General features: G+C 31.6%; 6 protein-coding genes across 6 annotated transcripts, besides 1 other annotated feature; 4 read left to right on the forward strand and 2 right to left on the reverse strand.

The window, feature by feature from the left end:
- Positions 1-110: 110 nt before the first annotated feature.
- Positions 111-8028, forward strand: TVAGG3_0617170 (nuclear chaperone required for maturation and nuclear export of pre-60s ribosome subunits; the record flags this gene model as incomplete). Its single annotated transcript, XM_001319376.1, has 1 exon — positions 118-7989. The coding sequence occupies one exon, from the start codon at positions 118-120 to the stop codon at positions 7987-7989; it is 7872 nt and encodes a 2623-aa protein (XP_001319411.1).
- Positions 8029-9441: 1413 nt separating this feature from the next.
- Positions 9442-10236, forward strand: TVAGG3_0617180 (uncharacterized protein; the record flags this gene model as incomplete). Its single annotated transcript, XM_001319375.1, has 1 exon — positions 9449-10147. One exon carries the CDS (start codon positions 9449-9451, stop codon positions 10145-10147), a length of 699 nt encoding a protein of 232 aa, XP_001319410.1.
- Positions 10237-10378: 142 nt separating this feature from the next.
- TVAGG3_0617190 (RING/U-box family) lies at positions 10379-11515 on the reverse strand (the record flags this gene model as incomplete). Its single annotated transcript, XM_001319374.1, has 1 exon — positions 10379-11515. The coding sequence occupies one exon, from the start codon at positions 11513-11515 to the stop codon at positions 10379-10381; it is 1137 nt and encodes a 378-aa protein (XP_001319409.1).
- A 50-nt stretch (positions 11516-11565) lies between these two features.
- Positions 11566-12603: a mobile genetic element.
- A 728-nt stretch (positions 12604-13331) lies between these two features.
- TVAGG3_0617210 (armadillo (ARM) repeat-containing protein family) lies at positions 13332-14838 on the forward strand (the record flags this gene model as incomplete). The annotated part of the gene is made up of 1 exon (XM_001319373.1): positions 13440-14819. The coding sequence occupies one exon, from the start codon at positions 13440-13442 to the stop codon at positions 14817-14819; it is 1380 nt and encodes a 459-aa protein (XP_001319408.1).
- Positions 14839-14895: 57 nt separating this feature from the next.
- Positions 14896-17617, reverse strand: TVAGG3_0617220 (response to heat; the record flags this gene model as incomplete). Its single annotated transcript, XM_001319372.2, has 1 exon — positions 15226-15558. The coding sequence occupies one exon, from the start codon at positions 15556-15558 to the stop codon at positions 15226-15228; it is 333 nt and encodes a 110-aa protein (XP_001319407.1).
- A 118-nt stretch (positions 17618-17735) lies between these two features.
- TVAGG3_0617230 (cytolysis) lies at positions 17736-18395 on the forward strand (the record flags this gene model as incomplete). The annotated part of the gene is made up of 1 exon (XM_001319371.1): positions 17736-18395. The coding sequence occupies one exon, from the start codon at positions 17736-17738 to the stop codon at positions 18393-18395; it is 660 nt and encodes a 219-aa protein (XP_001319406.1).
- Between the last annotated feature and the right edge of the window lie 52 nt (positions 18396-18447).

An 18447-nucleotide genomic window follows, 5' to 3' on the forward strand; every position in this document is an offset into this window, starting at 1 on the left:
AAAGCTATTAAACAATTAATACCATATCTTTTAATATGCTCAAAATTCAATCAAAAATGAGCATTTATTCAGTTGAATTCGCACATCATAAAAGTGACAAACATCAAAATCTCTAATATGGGCCAAAACGAAAAATATCAACCACAGCGTCCCCAAATTGGAGGTATTGAAACTACTAAATCTATTATTAAAGATCTTGTTACCTATTGTAGGACTAATATGATCCTATTTCAGATTTTACTGAAAAAAATCATAAGTCTGAAAACTTATCAAATATCAGACTTCGAGGAATGTTTTGCCGATCTTGCTGAGAAGCCAGTCAGTGAAATTACTAATATTTATTCAATCCATAACGTAATTTTATCCGTTTTATCTCTGGCAGAGTCAAACAACTACAAGAACGTTACTAAGTGTTTTCTCTACCTATCAATGAACACAGAGCTATTCGCGAATTTCAAATATTACTACTTTGATATCTATTCAATCCAAAAACTTGCCAATTGCCAAACTATCGGTAAGTTTTTGAAGTGGTCATTACGCATTGCCTCAAATCCATACTCTGTCATCAAGAGTCCATCATTTTATTACGTAATTTTCGATCTTGCCGTAAAAATACCTTCTTTGCTTGGATGCAAGGCAATTGTTGAGTCCAAAGATCCAAAACGTCAAGATTTCAGCAATCTACTCTTCACAGTTATCAAAGGAAAGCTAATTCGTGTTCAATACCAGAAAAACATCCTTGAATCCGGAGATATCAACACAGAAATCAACGACAAGAAACTCTATGACTTCCTTACCACAATACCAGCCCTCGCTGCCACTAAAAAAGGTTTCATTCCTTATGTCAAATTTGAACCAAACGAACGAACATTATCCATTACAGAAAACTGCAACACAGTTATGGGCTTATCCATGTTCTGTGATTTGCCACCTCCATCTCCCTACTTTTCCAAATTATCTCATAAAATTTATGAAATTTCGAGGCACGAAGTCATTGTTAACTGCGACCAGATCGACAAATGGTACATATTTGTTGATTACTTGTACAAAGACATGGAGAAATACCAAACGAAAGATCTAAATGAGTTAATCTCCAAAACAGAAGACAAATTAGCCTTGGAGAAGTATCTTTTAATGGATTTCACGGAGAGATCACCCATTGCATCCGATTTCATCCAGTTCCAAGAGAAGATCAAACAAGAATTATCAAATATCCCACAGTACAACTACAGAAAACTGATTGCAATCATCAATGACAAACAACATAACTATGAAGTCATACAACGTTACCAGCAAAACGGTCTAATCAATGAAAACGTTGATGACAAGCTGTTGAAACAGTTCACAGACATAAGAGACCAATCAGTTAATTACCATCCGCAAGTTGACATAAAAGGACTTTACAAATACGATGAAAATGACAAAAGTCCACTTTCCGGAATAAATTGGATAGAACCAATTGTCAAATATTCCTTTGTTTGTCGATTAATAAGTGATCTAAAAGATTACCCAGTTCTTGCTTTCGACCAATTGATTGTTATTGATAGGAAATACTTGGAATTCGCTGATGCAATATTGTTGAAAGGAGATCAAACGAAAATTGGTGAATTGGAAGATTACGCGACAATGAAAGTTTACGAGGAATATCAAGAAAAACCTGAATTACTCGTTGACAAGTTATGGCTTGGAAATTTCGATAAATTGAGATCGAATTTCAAGTCTGTGCCTGATTCATGGTATAAATACGCATGCTATCTTATGGATAATTACGCTATGGACTCTGATCTAATCTTTCCTCCGAAAAATGTCAATTTGTTCCATAAAATTGCTCAAAAAGGTTTCAAAGCTTTACAAAGTATTGAAAAATTTGAGAGCATTGATTTGTCAAAAGTTTACAATTTCAAGCAATACTTTGAAATTATTTCTCCTTTAGTTAAAGACCAAGAGAGTTCTAGTTTCAAACGGTTTAAACTTGTTTGCGAAACAATAGAAACTCCTGTAAAAATGGATGAACCATTACCTGATGTTTGGTCATATTTACACAGACAATTTGATTTCTATCCTATTGGCAAATGGCTGAGAAATCACTTCTTCAGTTACGAGAACATCATCAACACACATTTGTTTGAAGACAAAATAACTTTGGCTGTCATTATATTTAGAATCATTTCCAATCCAAAAGCTTTACCAAGAGATCCATCAATTAACAGGCAATTCGATGCTTTGATACCTAAATGCAAAGAATTCAATGAATCAATACTTAAATACGAAGGTAAAGATCAGGATAACAAGATGACATTCACTTTGGAATTAAGCTATTTCGCATTGATGTCAATTTTGGGTTCAGAACCAAGAAATAACTATGATTTGCCACATTACGTGTCAGAAGCCTTCAAATATCTGACAAAAAGAATTGATTTAAATCCATGCTTAGAATTCTTTGATTGGGTGTCAATTGTCTACATGTACAGCTACCAATTACAGACAAGTGATCTCAGCAAGATTGCAAAACAAATCACATTAGCTAGTGATATTGATACATTGTTGAGATTCAATTTCACTATATTCAGAGATGACTGGGAAATTCAAGAATTCTTCACAAAATTCCAGAATGAATTGAAGAGGAAAGTCGAAGATCTCAAGAAACAAAAGAAGAAATTCATTGATGAAATCTCACAACTCTATAAATCAGCGGAATGGGATGCAACAATCAAATGGTTTAATGAAATTCATAATTATGAAACATCATATGAATTCTACAAAGTTATTTTGGAAAATTCTAAATCTGTATTGAGTTTTCCTTTGAAAGAACAGTTTTCTGACATTTGTAAGAATGTTGTACAACAGAATCCAAACGAATACAACTATTTGTTGATTCTTTCCAAATACAGCTATTTCTGCTATTTGATAGAAAAAGCGAAATCAATGCATTTGTCTGCTTTGTATTTGTTATTTAAAGATAGAACTGATTCTAATTATTCCAAGAAAGAAGTGTTGAAAATCATGTTGTCTATCTATAACAAAGACTACAAAGCACTCGACGAGATACAAAACGAATACAAACTATATTATTACACACAGTTAAAGAACCAACCAAATTTGTTGTTCAAACAAAATGTTGTCAAAAAATTGAATGAGTTTGGTAATGAATTCAATGATCTTAATACATGTGTTTATGATATCATTGGAAAGATATGGACTGCAATTCCAATAGACATCGTTCTCCAGATACCTGAAGACATCGATGTTTTCATACAAAACGCAAAATTGTCTCCAGAAAAAGTGTCAAAATTAATTCGTGTAAATATCAATGATTACAAACCAAAGCAACAAGAGAATGTTGAAATAGAAACACCAAATGAATACAACTATTTCAAAGAACCTGTTGATTACAACCATTACGCTTTGAGCCATCTTTTCTTGCAGAGATTGAAACAACCAACAAGAGAAGAATTTTACTCAATTTTGGCAAAACCGCAATTATCGGTTGCACATATCATAATCAGGGCATTCTCAACAATCAATGTTTTGAACAACACGAACTTGAAGAAATCCATATCTACTAAATTCATGGATATTATTAATTCCAGAATTTCTACTGTAAGTGATGATTATCAAAGAGAATTTTTGTCAATTTTCATTTACATTTTGTACGATCATAAACCGCCAAAACCGTCTGCCATTCAGAATGAATGTTTAACACTCACTGAATTAGCGACAAAGAAAGACGAGATGTTCCTTGATAACTGGATCAAGTACATGACCAAATTATATAATTTCATTGTCATTGCGAAAAACAGCAGTTTCGATGCAATTGCAAAAGAAGTCAAGGAATGGAGTGATTACGAGATGTTCATGAATTTCGATTTCAAGAAGGAATTCGATGGTTACGACTGCAACGTAATGACTCAGTTCCAACAAGCTCTAAAAAGTGACATGACCACTCGACCAAGTTATTACATGTCACTTTTCGATTCAATTATTTCCTCTAAGAAGAATAATTACGAGATCATCAAGTACTTCATTGATAATGGTTTCGTAAACATCAATCAAACACCACCTTATATTTTGACAAAACTTGTCAATTTGTCAGAAATTCAACAAGAAAAAGTGACAAATAGTTATACAGAAGAATTCAAGAAAGTTAAATTAAATGAGATAAATAATGCTGAATTCGATATCGGATGGTTGGAACCACTTGTTAAATTCAGCCATGATTTGTCGTTGATTGAAAAATGCAGAAATTATGATTTCTTCGCCATTTACGAGATGATCAAAATTTATCCAGATGCTTTTCAAAATATTTCTGAGTTTTTGTCGAAAGATAAGTGCCAATTTTTAGATGATTTGGAGAAACAAACATACGATGAATTATTCAAAGTATACGAGGCATATCCAGATCTCTTCAATCCAAGACATCTCCTCACGAAATTGAACATGACAGCAATGACTTACAAATCTCTCAAATCAGAGTCAATTTCTCAATTGTTTGATTTGATTAATACATATGATTTGAATGAGGAAATCGTTCTTCCTAAACAGACTTTCTCATTGTTCTTCGACCATTGCACAAAGTTGTTCCCATTCTTGTCAAATGTAAACGGTTTTCGGAAGTACAAACCGTCAAAATTCACTTCATTTAACGGTTTTGTCAAAGACGTTAAGAAGATGATTGGCAAGAAACCACTTCCAGAGTTTGATCAACTTAGGAAGTTCTGTGACCAAATCGAGACATTCAATGATGAGAAAATCATCTATTTCGATGACATCAAAGAGCTGAAAAACAAGGAATACAAGAAAGTTCCTGTTCACTATCTTTTGATGAAGAAATACCCAAGTTTGTCTTATTTCGTTGAGAGCTTGAACATGGAGAAACTCACTGTCGGATTGATTGTTTTCAGATTGTTCTCAAGTATGAATATTTTTGACAGTTTACAAGAAAGTGAAATATTAAACGGTCAAATAAGTGAAGTGAACTTATTTGATGAAGCATATATTTCCAATTTGAACGAGAAGAACAAGATCAATTTGATTGAATACTACTCAGAGAAATGCAAAGATTTATTTATCCAAATTTTGAAAGAAAACAATTTTGAGAACTATCAGATCAACCAAATAACTGTTGACAAGAACATTGATAACATCATCAAAACAGCTTTGGAAGCACGTGAGATTTTCTCTAAAATGCACTTGCAACGTCAAAAGACAATAAGTAATTCGAACAAATACTTCTTGATGAATTATTCTGACTACAAGAACAAGAATTTGATAAATGTTTCTTTGCTGCAAATCAAAGATTGGTCAGAAAAAGAGAATTACAGCAAATATCTTCCAAGATATTTCTCCGAAGTTTTGAAGACATATAACATTGATAAAAACGAAATTGCTGACAATACTTTTGTCGCAAATCCAATGTTGCATTTCTTCAACAAACTAAAGGGTTATTTGGGTGAAGAAGAAACATCAGAAAACTCTCCTTTGGTTGAATTACAATCAAAAATTGATGATTTACAAAATAAGGTTATGCAAGTAAAAAGTGACATTGAAAATGACATCAAACATGAGATCAAAGAAATCAAAGACAAAACAATCAGATCTAAATGGGTTGAATATTCCGGACATGTATCAAGAATCCTCAAAACAGTTCCACAAGTCATGATGAAACCATCTGCAGAAATCGACTCAATAAAACTTGACAAACTCGAGTTCTTCGAAATGGTAAAGAATGCAAGTGATAATTACGGTGATTACAATGAATTTGAGTTGTTATATCATTCTAAAGGAATCCTAAAGGTTGTGAACAACAAGACAGGAAAATACTTCAAGTATCCAATCCAAAATAACCCGTATTTGATGTGGTTCACGCCTGGTTTGGACAGATCAATGTATGTCTTCGAAAATTGTTCTCCAAAATTTGTCAAAATAAGATTGGCAAAAATTGTCAAAGAACCGGCAAAAACTGACATGAAGACATTTACTAAAATATACAACGAACTCATGGATCTCGTGAAACAGACTAAAGAAGAAAACATTTTCATTGGAAAGTACAATTTGAATAAAATTTTGGCACTTTTCAATGTCAAAACATTTTCTCCTGAAGATTTCTGCCAAAAAATGAAAGAAATCGATCCAGAAAATGTCACTTTTGGAAAAGTGAAGTCAAATGTCAAAAAACTTTTAGAGTTGAGTTCACAAATGGAGAATTTGAACAAAGACAAAGAGAAGATCAATTCCAGATCGAGAGTTATTGACGAAAACTTACAAAACTTGCAGAACATTGAAATCCCAAAGATTCCGACACCGAAAACATATGATAATTTGCATTTCAATGTTCAGACGAAGTTTATTCCGAAAGTTATTTTGGATCAAGAGAAAGTTTTGCCTAATTTCAACTTTATTTACATTTCATGTCAAAATGTAAATAAAACTGCCAAAAACCTTATTTTACAAATTAAGGTTATCGGTGTTTTCCAGTTTTTGTATTTGAATGTCAAATGCCAGAATCAAAACGACCAGAACTTGATCAACACGACAATCAAAGATGATTTTATTTTGTTCATAATAAATCTCGAACAAATCAACACAGATTCTAAACCAATCAATGGAGTTTTCACTGTTGCTGACAAAGAAATTCCATTTACAGTTAACCTTAAATTAATTGTAAACGGTCATGCCGATGACATTGATTTTGTCTTCCAGAAATTCACTTTGCCGCAAATGAAGTTTGATGAAGTAAATCTGCCAGTTTTTGACGGTTCTGACATGTCAAACGGTTGCCAGTCAATGTCAGATTGTTTGAGTTACTGTGATCAATTTTTACCACTTGTTTTCATGATGAAAGTCAAGAACATCAATGATTTCCCACCGAATGCAATGAAGTTGTATAAATTGTTCTCTGATTTGAACGAATGGATTTCTTCTAGAAAGATCTCGACGTTTGCTCCTTATGGAGAAACAGCCAAGTCTTTCTTAGTCAGTTTCGCGAAATTGAGGAGTTCTCTTGGAATTTCTGAAAAATCTGTTGAAGATTACCTGTTTTCTCTCGAAAAAGTCGTTTTGTTCGCAGATGACATTTCTAAAATCGACACAAAACAATCTGCAGCAGAAGAACAACCAGTTACAACTGAAGAAGTCAAAGAAGAACCAAAAGAAGAAGAAAAAGTTGTTGAAATACAAGAAATTGTTGAAGAAAAGAAGGAATTTGAGTTCAAACCAATTGAAAAGATAGAAGAACCTCAACAATTGCAAATTCCTCCACAGATAAATCAACAACAACAAACACATTCAAAGAAGAAACAAAAGAAACACATTTTCAACCAGTTCCAGATGCCTCCTCAGTTCCAAGATTACAAACCACAACAAACTCAACAACTTCAGATGCCTCCACAACAAACTCAACAACTTCAGATGCCTCCACAGTTAAATCAACAGTTGCAAATGCCACCACAAATTTCGCAAATTCCTCCACAAACACAAACATTGCAGATGCCTCCACACATTTCACAACAAACTCCTCCTCAGACACAGACTCTTCAGATGCCTCCACGGTTATCACAACAAGTTCCTCCTCCACAACAACAAACACTGCAGATGCCGCCTCAGTTCCAACAGATGAACACTGGATTTGGACAGATTCCGCCACAACAAACACAGCAATTCGTTGGGTTTGGCCAACAACATCCTCCTCAACAGCAGGAGATGATTGGATTTGGACAGCAACAACAGTTCGGATTCGGACAACAGCAACCACAGCAACAGTTCGGATTCGCTCCTCAGTTCGGACAGCAACAATTCGGTTACGGAATGCAGTCTCCGTTCACCGGATTTGGAACTGCTCCTCCTCAGATGCAACATGTTTTCGTCGGCCAGAACCAGCCTCCGATGCAGCAGCAGTTCACGTACGGATTCGCTCAGAATAACGAACCAGAACAACAGGAGAATGAGCAGCAACAACAGTCCAACAGACAAAGAAAGAGAAGGAGAAATTAGAGAAGAAAATGTTTATATATATATTTTATAAAAAGAAAACTTTTTTTTATTGATTTATTCAAAGATTTTTTATTATAAAGCATTGATTGGATTCATTAAAAACTCCAAACATCTTTATTAACTATAGTTCTTAATCATTTTAAGTGAATGTTCACACTAGTTTTAAGTTATGTTCCTTAAAATTCTGAAATTTAATCTAAATCATTTCATAACTAATCGTGAAAGTAATAAAAACCTTCTGAATTGATTTGAGTGGTTCTGATGACGTTAAATATCTCATTCTGAATTATTCCTCCAGAAAAATCAAGAAAAAATTGTTGTTTTTCCATTGATAGCTATTTCATATGATCTACGTCAAGGAAAAATATGAAATAAGATTTAGTTTTATTTGAAGAAAAAAGAAAGGAGATATTTAAAGTTGAATATGTCAAAAAGAGAGTGTCGATTGTAAACTTCATGTTTATTGGTTTCAATATAAAATGAAAATTGGTCATAAATTGAAAATAATAAAATAAAAAATGAAAATAAATTAATAATTTCATAATCATCTGAAATTGTTTGCCGATTGATTAAAATTGGATTTTTTGCTTGGCATAGAGCCGTGGAAAGATGTTTGATTTCGTTTTTGATTTCTTCGTCGTATCTGTTACTAAATATAACATTTCCTGATGTTGCTTCATTATTTCTAAGATAACAATTAAAAACATTTGTTTGACCTGAATTTTGTATATAAAATGTATTAGTTCCTGAGTTATCAATAATGTTACATTCTTCAACTGTTAATGGATTACATCTATCATTGTTGATAACTTGATCTTTTACTGAGTTATTAATGATGCTACATCGAATGATTTTTAGAGTGGAAAAAACTTAGTTTCTTAAACAGTATATATCTGTTGATGTGTTATTTATGATTGAATTATATGTGGAATTTGATTCTGGTTGTCCTAATTCAAATTGGTATCCACATCTTGTATTTGTTTTAAAATATGAAATATTTGTTTTTGTTAAGAATTCAATTCCATACACAAAGTGTATTGGTGCACCTCCAATTGTATTTGCAGAAGGTCTTGATAAAGTGCTTTCAATGAAATAATTCTTGAATGATCCAGATGATGTACAGCTATAGCAATACTGTCCCCAGTTTGATGTAAAACAGTTGAATGAACAAATTCGGTTGTGAACAACTTCACCACTTTGAGTGTAAACTGCACCACCATACTCTGATGGGTTTGACACACTAACAAATGTACTATCTTCAAAAAGAAATTTAGAAGTACTTGTTGAATAAACTGCACGGTTGTTGAGATCTTCAAAGAAACACTCTTCAATACAGTATCTTTTGCTATCTGGGTATGTGCCATTTTTAACACGTTCGCATTCTCCATTAAAATATTCGTTGAATTCTTGATGGAAAATGGCATAAAACCATTTTCATTTCAAAAAATTGTAAAAAAAAATGCTTCAAGCGATTTCTTCTAAGTGGCTGGCTTTCAAAAGCAGACTAAATCCATACCCTCCGATATTAGATCCACAGGAATTTATGACAGGACAGTGGTATGTTGATGTTGACCATTATTATCAAAATGGAAACAATGTTGAAAAGAGAAAAACACTTTACATGAAACCATATAGAAAGAATGTCGGGAACGAAGTGTTTTTCAGCATATACAATGTAACAGATTCTAATTCAAACGTTTTATTCAGAAAATTTATTGCACGATTTTTAGATGAAAACAAAACAATGGTATCATTTTCTTCTGTTTCAGATAGCATTGAAGAAAATCTTGTTAATTTTACATTTACTAAAGATTTTGACTCTTCCAGAAAAACTCGTGGTCCAATACCGAATACTGATTGCAATTTCTCATTAATTTTAGCACCTAATGGCGTAATGCAGTTAGTAATTTTGAATAATACTTCACAAGAATTATATAATATCGGATTTACTCGGAAACTAACAGAATCTGCCTCAATACCTTTGAAGTGGTACCATGTAGTATCTATTATTGGCATGTTTGTAGTTATTGGCTACATGATCAGTCAACCAGACGCTCCAGAAGCTTGTCCTGCCTGCAAACAACAAAAACAAGATGACGATAAAGCTCAAGATGCACCAGTGAAAAAGAAGTCTGATCTCGAAAAGAAGAACGATTAATTTAATAATTTTATTGTTTAATTTGTAATAAAGATATATAGAATTTAGAGTAAACCGTTTTTTGATGTTCAAAATCTATTAAAAGTCTGAGATAAAAATTTATAAATTTTAATTTTTAATAATTTCAATGATTCGTAGTTGAATTATTACTATATTCATTCAGAACTTTAAAGTTTTGCTCATAAAAGATGATTTTATTTAATAATATTTTTATTTATACAAAAACACAATTTACATTAACATTTGGAATATAGAATTGAATAAAGTGACGATCACATAGAAAATTGCAGGGCCAGCACCGGTCATTCCAAAAGATGTAAGAGATACAAGAAAAGAAACACTGAAAATTGATTGGAATATAAACAAAATCCAGTTATCTTCTTTGGGAAGTCGTGGGGACTTGTCATTTTTAATTCCGTTTTCAATAATTTCGATGCTTAATTTCGGATCGATTTTTCTTCTTTCATCGTCATCATTTGTTGCTTCTTGGTTTTTATAGTATTCGATAACAAGCTCGTAGTTAGTTTTTAATTGAGGCATAATTATTTTCTTGATTTCTTCTTGTAAAAGCGTTTGTAGCTGTAGCTTACGATTTGGAAATTGGGGATTTGGCTGAGGAATGATATCAATTCGATCTTCAGCCTCATTAATTTCAATTCTTATTTGATTATCTTGGAAAGTATTATTTTGTATAGGGGGATCATCGGAACAATCTTCTGAAGGGTCATTAGGCCTATCTGTTTGTAATGTCGTGTTTAATTTTTCATTTACTTCTGTATTTTCTTGTTGTTGTGGTTGTGTATAGTTATTTGTATATTGTAAGCCTATTGTTACCTCATTTGGTCTGATATCTTGTTGATTTTCTTCATTTTCTATTTGGTCAGGAATTTCTTGGTTTTCAGTATCATTAATTTCATTTCCGGTAGCATTTTCATTTAGAGTTGCATCATTGTTTACGTTTTGATCAGGTAAATCATCAAAAATTTCTTGAGTTTCAAGGTGCAAATCATTGTTTTGATTTTGTTCGTCTTGTATTGTAATTTGCTCTTCAGTTTCTTCATCATTATATATGCTGACAGAAAATATGTCTTCATTTATTACTAAATGTTTATTATTTGGTTCTAAAGTTGCAAGGTTCCTGAAATCCTCTGCAAAGTTAAACCTTGTGTCATCATCTGGTTCTTGGTGCTCAGAAATGGGGAATATGTAAACAATTTTTGACGGGTTGATCGGTTTTTGACAAATTGGGCATTTCGTGTTTTTCTTTAAGAAGTCATACACGCAGGAAGCACAAAAGGCATGCCCACAGTTCAAAAGTACAGGCTTCTTTATTCTGTTGTAGCAAATTTTACAAATTTGTTTTCCCATTTAAATTTTTGTCACTTTTTTATTCATTGAATGTCTTTTTATATCATGAAGGGTGCACCTGTATGTACGTTTATTTGAGAGGAGGAGGATTACCCTCTCAATTTTGAGGGATTCGTTAGTTTATTTTCTCGATGAATATGCAATAAAATTTGATTTTTACCTTATCAATATACTTCATATAATATACACATGTTCATGTAAAAACTTTTTTCCAAAATCCTCAGGAATTAAGGGATTTTTGAATTTTAAAAATTTTTTTCGAATTTTTTCGAAAAAAAAATATTTTCAGAACAGCCTTAACGGCTAAGATTTAGGAACAATGTTAAGTATCAAAAAGAAAGGAGGTCTGATATAGACAACATATATCGTTGAAGGTTGAAAAAATCTCTAATATTTGAGCCCAAAATTTCAAATTTTAATTTTTTGAAAAAAGAGGCCACCCGTATGTACGTTTATTTGAGAGGAGGATTATATTTTTGAAAGGGTGAAACATTATGAATATGTTAATTATATAATAATATGTATTATTATAAAAAAGAAAAAATAAAGCACGTTAAAATTTTTCTTTCTTGATTTTTTACAAAATCTACTTAGAATTATGCAAAATATGACTAAATAATTATAAATTTCAAGTTAAATTTTAATTTTGATAAATAATTTAAATTTCAAAATATCAAGTTCAGTTCGACTATGTATGTAGTAATTCCTCAATAAAGTGCCAAAACCCTATTAAAATATATGAACATTTTCAACATTTTATTGTTTTTATTTAAAAATTTGATGGAATATGAGCTTCAAACAATTATTATGTAAATAAAAATAATTAAATATATGTATTTATTCGTATTACAACCGTAGTAAGTCGATTCTTCCTTTCTTCTACTGAGTTTTGAATTTGATTTCGAATTGTAAAGAGATTCAAAGGGAAAATACTAGCGGATAAAAACTAACTCCATGAAAGGGTCATAATGGGGTCAAGTTGTATTTTTTGATATTTTTTGCTTTTCGAGCCTAAATAGGTAGCCAAGATAATGCCCAAAAATAAGGTTCTAAATTCTGAAGTTTACATGATCCTCTCGTGTGCACCCTTAATGAAGGGAAGGAATTGTATATAGATTCAACCGACAGTAAAAGTGCAGACAAAAAGAATATTGTATGCCAAAAATTAAAGAAAAAGAATATTCAACAGTTCGTAATCAAAGAAAATAAAATTGTTAGCGTTTATTCTGGAAAAGTACTTGAATCAGACCCGGAAACAGGAAAATTATTCTTTGCAGCACCATCACATACATCTTCTCAGTTATTTTTCTTTGATCCTGATGGGACAATAAGAAATGTACATGATCTGTGCTTGACTCTTTCATTAAGTAAAGGTTCTATAATAGTATTGAGAGAATACAAAGGATCTCCAAGTCAAAGATGGCGCGTTGTTACATTTCCTTAAATTTTGTTTTGATTAATTACATGAATGCTTAGTTATTATATATTAGCTATTGTTCATTTTCATCTTATTTTAAATGATATGTTATGTGTTAGTTTATTTATTTCTTTATTATTGTTTTTCTATATAGAAATTTCCTTGAAGAAGTAACTCAAATTACTAAATTAGATGTTAGTTGTTCTCGGAATAAAATTCACAAGATCATATTCCCGAGATTAATGCATTCCTATAATATGATCAAAATTTTTTATTTAATGACATGGTAATTGCATCTCTGGCAAACATGATACACTTTCACTATGTAAGCATTGAATGAATGGAGCTCTATTCTGCATCTCCAATATTATATTGAATTGTCACTTTTTGTCCCCAGCAGACCACTGATAAAAAAATTCATATTCGGTCCAATCGATGAATTTATCGCGACCTATTATTTTTAAAATTTTGTCACTTTTCTAATGATGTTTTGTCAAAGATTTTAGAATGGAATATAAAGAATCTTTAGAGAAACAAGATAACGATCGCGATCCAAACAATGTAGAACATAACGAAGAAGAAGAAATTAGCTTTGAAATAGTGATTAATGATCTTTTTTCCACTTATGAAGAAAATAACTCAACAAAACTCTCAGAAATCATTGAAACATTCTTGAATTGCCTTCATACCATCAAGGAAAAGCCATTAGATATGTTTATGGAGAAAAATCTCCTTGGATTTTTCATTTCAGTTTTAGGTAATAAAGGATACGCCAATTGCTACATCAACATCATTAATTCACTCATTCTACTTGCATCATTCATTGATTTAAATCTCGAACCTCTTATAACAGAAGAAGCTTTTGAAATCTACGAAACTGTTGCCTTTCCTATCATCAACGATTTAGTTTTGCAATTTACTTTCTATGATTCAATACTTAATTCTAATATTCCAGGTTCAATTACATTTTTCAAAGCTGGTTTATTAAATAAAGTTTTTGAAGTTCTTTTGAACGATGAAATAGATATAGAGATTAAAGATAAGGCAATTAAGCTCATTGCCACCGTTTTGTTCTCAATATTCCCTCAATATAATGAAGATGAAATTTTCCAAAAGATTTTACATGACTTGACAACTTTTATCCTTAGCATTAGTCATCAGGTACAAACATTTAGTGCAAACATGCTATATGCTGCCTACGCATGCTTAACTCTTTCATCAGAAACAACAATTCTTATGATTCAAGAGTTTCCACTTGAAATTCTTTACAATTCCTTCCAAAATAATGATAAAAATACCGAAAGAATCATTATCATCATTGTAAAGACATTAGTTACATCAGGAGATCCAAGATTTTTCGAAAAGTGGGATTTTTCACCATTTTTCAGCGTAATTCATGATAAATATGAGGAAACAATGATGATGTTCATTGATTTGTGCACAGATCTCTGCAATTTATATGTTTCTTTCGCAAGATATTTATTTGAATCAGAAACAATTAAGTTTTTCTTTTCAGCCATCGAAGATGCACCATTTAATATCAAGGAGAGAGCTCTTAAGACAATTTCTGCTGTGTTTAAGCATGAAAACAGAGATTATATTATAAAACTCTTGGAAATGGGCTTCATTGACGTGATTTCTGACTTTCTTAGTTTAGATTCTGGTTCATTCTTAAGCAAATGCGTTGTTGCTCTCACAAATATCCTTATGTTCGCGACAACTAACGCAGAAATAGGAGAATTGATTCTGAAATCGTTTGATGATAACGATACAATCAATGTCCTTGAAGAAATCCTTCAAAATACAACAAATGAAGATTTAATTGCTGATATCGAAATATTTTTGGAAAATTACAAGATGATTTTCCTTAATGATGAAGAAATGTAATATGTATATTGTTTTATTTATAATAAAGTATTAATTTTTATAAAAAATTCGATCTTTACACAAATCTAAACATTTGTGATGCATTTACTAGCACTGTCAACCAAAATTTTTATCTTTTGATACATGTTGGTCTTGATATTATTCTTCTTTGTCTTTGATAATATAAATCTTAATTGAAATATCGATAAATGTTGGCATTGTCAATCTTTGATTATACTTCCTATCAATATTACATTAGAACCCCAACAAGGATATAAAAATCAAAGTTTCAAATTCAGATGCTATTTTTTTGGGTGATTACTAGATAGTTTTAGTAATTTACATCCTAGTGGAGCAGCATTGTGTTTATTTTAATCAATTACCAAAAAATGATGTGAAAATTATAAAAAATTACAAATTTTAAACTTTACTCAAGGTTGATCTTAATTTCACGCTTCTTTGTTTTTGGAATTGTAATTGTTAAAAGACCTTCGTTAAGAGCGGCAGTGATCTTTTCTGCATCACCGTCTTTTGGAACCTTCCAGCTGCTTTCGATTGAACCGTATACACGGCCACTGTCAATCTTTGTGTAGTCTTTGCATGGACCTTTCTTTTCTGCCTTAACTGAAATAATATTTTCAGAAATGTCAATATTGACATCTTTTTTAGCAATGCCTGGCAATTCTATGTTGATAAGATAGCTAGCTGCTGTTTCAAAGGAGTCTGAAGGTGCAGTAATTGTTGTTTTTGTAACACTCATATTTTTATGTCACTTTTATCTCTCTCAATCTTAAAACCTATTTGTCTGGATATCTACGGGCGTAACAGATTTGGAGCTGAGAAAATATAAATAAATAGGTAGATAAACAGAACAATCACATTTACTATCCCTGAATTTTTCTGAAACTATTTTTTTTTACCCATTTTATGGGCTGAAAAGCCCTAGAAGTCTCAATGAAGTTTAATGATTTGGTACCACAAACCTTCCTTCATAAATCCTTAGCGCTGTCATCATCTGATATCATTTCATGGGAAGAATTAAATGGAGATAATTCTTATCAAGAGAAAAATCATTGGGAAGGCAAATACTATTTTAGTGATGCACCAACAAAAAGTTATTTGATTGTAGATTCTCTATTTAGTCAGTTGTTTCCAAAAGGTGCAATTCGATTTTTGAATACAAAACCGACCATGTCTATTTTCATAAATATTTCCGTTTTTCAATACTGCTATTCTACAGCTTCCAACCATAACGGTGGCGCATTTTATTGGAGACCAGAAGGAAATGTCGCAATATATGGATCATGCTTTGACACAGCGTATGCAGGATATAGCGGTCAAGCATACGGTATCACTGTATCGAATAGTACTTCAGCAATCGATCATTGTAACATGACATCATATTTCAATATTGGCCAGAGCCCAACAAAAGGATATTTTTTGGCAACACACGCTCTTGGACACATTATATTATTTAATAATAATATGACAGAATGCAGAAGTTCAGATCAAGCAGCATATAGACCTGGAACTGAAGCATCAGAAGCAATTATTCAGCATTGCATATTTCAAAATATCTCTTCAGGGAGAAGATTATTTACTGATTCTCTTTCCGTTACATCTAATCCTTTAAAGTTTATATTTGATATTATAATGTACTGTGAGATATCAGATAATTATGTAGCTATTGATTCTAATTTATATTCATTATCTTTGACGAGCTGCATTGTTAAAAATAATAAAATTACAAAATTTTGCAAGAGCAGAGCAACAGCAGTTATTACTGATACATATTTGCAAGCAGGAATGATCATAAGCCCAGATCCGAAGATTGAGAGTCCAAGGGTCGATGACAGTTTGTTTGCTCTCGAATTGATCCACGATGCCTTTTGCAAAAGAAAATTTATTTTCATAGACTCAAATGGGTTTCAAAAAGTAAGTAGGAAATCTATATTTAAAGCCTTTGCACAAATTCCGGCTTTGATATCTCAAAATGAAGGCACACATATATGACAATTAAATTTATTTGTGAATATCTCTCACTTCTCGCTTATTTTGAAATTATGATCATAATAATTTAAATTTTTTTCTTAATGATCTTTTTAATGAAAGACTATCATTTATCACTTACAATTGTAATCAAGTTTAACCGAGTTACACAGAAAATTCTCGATATCTGATGGTTTCGAAAATTATTCAGAAGAAATTTCCAAAATAAGTGTTTATATTTAATCTTTTTCTTAAAAATGAGTTTGGCCAGTGTATTGTTAATGCTAGTGAAAACAAAAAGTATTTGAAATTTTTGCATCTTGCCTTATTTTCTTAACCCATTGTTTATAGCAACTCTTACTAGAAGGGTTAATTCGTTATGTAATAATTAAGTTAGCAAGTCGACATTTTAAATAATTGAATTATTGAATTAAATTTGATGTGTAATGCCTTATTAAATTAGAATGAAGTTGCCATAAACAAGGATGATATGGTAAGATCTAATTGATTTAACTCTATTGTTTTCCGATTCATTCTGTACTTGGAGAAAATTTACTTGATAATATTCATATTGAAATGAAATACAATAAAGTCAATTCCAGGCGATTTTTAAATTGAGAAGATGGACGTTAAAACGATGAAAGGGGAATTAAAATTATCGCGATTAGTAGGGATGAATACCGAAAGTGTGATAGTAAATAAAAAAAAATTATGTACTACAACGATAAAATTCTCCAATATATATTATGGGATTTACCATGTATATGATTCATCATCGATTAAGTGTCAAATCGTTGTTTCCCTTTCAAAAGAAGCATAAAATTTTTTTTATGGATTTCATCAAATAAATATAAGGTACTAAATAAATTCATTCATTATTGTTTAAAAATCCTCCTTTATCAATTTTGAATGGCCCATTTCAAATAACTTCGTATAAAATTTTGGTGGATGAAGTCACTTCCAGATAGATCTCATAGAGAAGAACTCGCAAATTGCATAACGCACGCAATCATGATTCCAGTAGGTATTGCAATTACCAGTTATCTCGTTTATTGCCGCTGGGAATTTGATGACCCAATTGGGAAATTCGGATTGATAATTTTCGGGATCACATTTTCATTAATGATGCTTAACTCCTCTGTTTATCATTATGCAAGTGATCTGTTTTGGAAGAGATTTTTCCGCTATATCGATCATTTCTCAATTTTCATTCAGATCACAGGCGCATTCACACCATGTGTCCTTCTTTGTGCCAAAAATATATATGGATATGGAATCTTGGCATATCTAGTCACCTTTACCATTATCGGCATTATTTCGAAATATTTCTTCTTTGATAAAGTATTTGGCGGATTCGTCTACCTCACAATGGGCTGGAGTACTATTTTGATTTATCAGAAGATCAAATCTTACTTTGCTACCCAAGAACTCCTTTGGTTCCTTTATGCTGGTATTTGCTACTCGATAGGAGCGGCATTCTATGCATTGCAAAAATCACGTGAATTTATGCATACCGTATTCCATTTATTCACCGATATTGGCGCCTTATGTCATTTTTATTGTTTATATATGATGAATATCAGAACAATGCAAGAAGTACCTATTTAAATCGATGTATTCAAATGATGGCTCTAATATTGATTGTTAAAGTTCAAATATA

Source organism: Trichomonas vaginalis, chromosome III (genome assembly GCF_026262505.1).
Source record: "Trichomonas vaginalis G3 chromosome III, whole genome shotgun sequence".
NCBI classification, from domain to species: Eukaryota; Parabasalia; order Trichomonadida; family Trichomonadidae; genus Trichomonas; species Trichomonas vaginalis.